We start from the raw sequence: 2,735 nt of genomic DNA on the forward strand, positions 1-2,735 counted from the left end.
TCTTGCGAGGTAGGGAATGACGCGGAACGCGGCAAAGGGTCGATCGAAGAGCGTACCATCAAGTTCAGCAAGGATATAAGCTCCGCCACGGTTCCTGGACACTGTAATAAGTGGTCCGAGGTACCTGGGCCGCATTTTACGGTTGAGGGATTTTTCTATCTTCGTATTACGAACCAGGACCAAATCGCCTCGCTTGAAATTAAAGTCACGGATGGTGGCAGCATGATCACGTTCAAAGCGCCTTGCTGCCTCGATGCGGTGCTGGAGGACGCGAGAATGGAGTCGTTCAACTTGTGCGTCACGTTTCTGCAAGGCTATCGCCCGTCGGACAATAAGGTCTTCACTGGAGAGAATTGACGTTGGAGGGGGCTGCAAGTAAGTCGCTTCGATGATGTCGAGTGGAATGAGGGGATGGGAGCTGGTGACAGCGAAGTAGGGGGAGCATCCCATGCGTCGCCTAATTGTTATGCGCTCGGACCAAAGTACGGAGTGAAATACTTGCGACCAGCGAGCGGCGTCGCCGTCCGCGGCTTTGTAAAGTGCTTGCCTAAAGTCAAAATGAGGGCGTTCGACCACTCCATTCGCCCGGGAATTATATCCGCTAATTCGAATGTGGTGGATGTGGTAACGCTTCTCCAGGTACTCGAGGGCTTTAAGGAAGGGCTGTCCATTGTCGGTAACAATTTCCCGGAGTCCGCCCCAGCGACAGAGTAAGTCCTCGTAAATCCAGTCCCCAATTGCTTGACTATTTTCGGCACGTAGTTTCTTCGCCTCGGGATAAAATGTGAGGACACAGCGGGCCTGAACAATGTAGCCGAAGCCACCGGACTTAGGGAGGTGCATAGTATCGATGTGGACTTTAGAAAATAAGGGCGCCGGAGCCGCAACGACTGGAGGAATGAGCACTTGGCGAGTTTGGCGCGTCTGGCATATATGGCATGTCTTAACATACCAGGCGACGTCCTTGACTGCGGAGGGCCACCAGAAACGCTCTAATAACAGTGCCTTCGTAGCATAAATTCCCCTGTGGCCTACATTATCGTGACAAGCCCGGAGTGCTCCGACTCGATCTTCCTCGAAGAGTACGACCTGGTGGGACCCTTGGATGTGTTTCCGCCACAATTTCCCACCTGAATAAAAGAACTGTGTGGCGTACTTCACAAAGGTCTCATACTCGTCCACAGGCAACTGGTCCGGACGCCTTAAGGTCTGAAACCACACAGGTAGGAGACGGAGTCGACGATCAATCTTTAGTTCCTTCTCGCTCCGGGGGAAGTCAGCGTACTCCAGAATTTCCTCCGGTCGGTCCGGATCGCTTGCAATCGTGTTCGCAAATATTGCTAAGTTCCCTGGCGCCCTCAGGTATGGAACTGGGTTGACGAAGTGGAGAAAACCATGTAAGCGGTCGATCCAGTCGTCGAACTCATCATCTGGGTCCACGGGTCTATCTCCTGGCTGGGGCGGACGACGGCTAAGGCCATCCGGACCATGCACCTTGCCTGGAACATGTACCAAGGTAAAATGAAACGTCAAAATGGAGACGATCCAGCGGTTGATACTCGCTGATGGAGCTATATCTGGGTTCTGAAGCATCCCCTTGATGTAACGCGCGTCCACTTCGATGATTAAATTTCGGACCCCTAGGAGATAAAGACGGAGTGCTCGGAGACTGCGAAACAGGCCATAGATCTCGAGTTTGGGCTGGGAGAACCGTCGCTCGCGGTCATTGAGGGTGATGGAGCCAAATCGACTATAAAATCGACGCTTGGAATTTTCACTGTCCTGCTGGCAAAGGTAATACCCTACGGCGAGATAGGAGGTATCCACAGCAAGGATGACTGGGGACTCTGACGTGTAATCAATAGGACGCAAAGCCGGAGACTCTAGGACGGCCTGCTTAAGGTCCTCCTGCGCTAGACTTTGCTCCGGACCCCATTCGAACGGTACGCCTTTACGAGTAAGCTGGACTAATGCATTGGCGCGATGTGCGAAGTTCCGGATGAAAATACGGAGGACTCCGACCGTCCCTAGAAAAGCGCGAACCTCAGAGAGCGACTTACAGGGTCCCCAATTACGGATGACCTCCACGCGCGACTCATCAGGGATCCGGCCTTCATAGGTACAGCGATGTCCGATAACTACAATCTCTGGACCGCAGAGGGTGAGCTTTAAGCCCGAAAATGTCCCCCCACAGTATTTCATTCGCTGGACGACTCGGTTGAGATTCTGGAAGTGCTCCCACACGAAGCGGCGGATGTCTGAGTTTTCTGGGATCGTCTCATAGGTACCATCCGCTTGGATATAACGGCTCGGAGGTCCTTTGACCGGCACATCGTCGATATAGGGAATTGTAACGTCTGGTATCTCGGGCTGAAGGATAGCGGTCACGTCGTCGTGAAATATGGGCACCGAATTACTCCATCCCATGGGCAGGGTGACTAGTCGCATCGCTCCGAAGGGCGTCTGGAAAGTAGTAAGGTCCCTGGACGACTCCGCAATTTCTCGCTCGTCGTATCCCACGTATAAATCCAACATAGCGCCACAGGCGCGTCCTGCAAATTGCTCCGCCATGTGTTCAGGGATCGGAGGGACGCCGGAGTGTTGAATCGTGACAGCATTGAGCGGTTCCAAGCTATGAACGAGCCGGAGTGACTTCCCATCCTTCTTGAGTACGCAGAACCATCTGGAGCGGTAAGAAGCATTAGACGGCTCATAAACACCTGCCGCAATCTTCT

The 2,735-nt window shown here is 53.3% G+C and overlaps 1 protein-coding gene across 1 annotated transcript; it reads right to left on the bottom strand.

The window, feature by feature from the left end:
• On the bottom strand, nt 1–450 carry GLOTRDRAFT_51486 (uncharacterized protein; the record flags this gene model as incomplete). Its single annotated transcript, XM_007873494.1, has 1 exon — nt 1–450. A coding segment is annotated over one exon (450 nt), but the record flags the coding sequence as incomplete, so codon positions are not given.
• Nucleotides 451–2,735: the final 2,285 nt, after the last annotated feature.

Source organism: Gloeophyllum trabeum, assembly GCF_000344685.1.
Source record: "Gloeophyllum trabeum ATCC 11539 unplaced genomic scaffold GLOTRscaffold_00258, whole genome shotgun sequence".
NCBI classification, from domain to species: Eukaryota; Fungi; Basidiomycota; class Agaricomycetes; order Gloeophyllales; family Gloeophyllaceae; genus Gloeophyllum; species Gloeophyllum trabeum.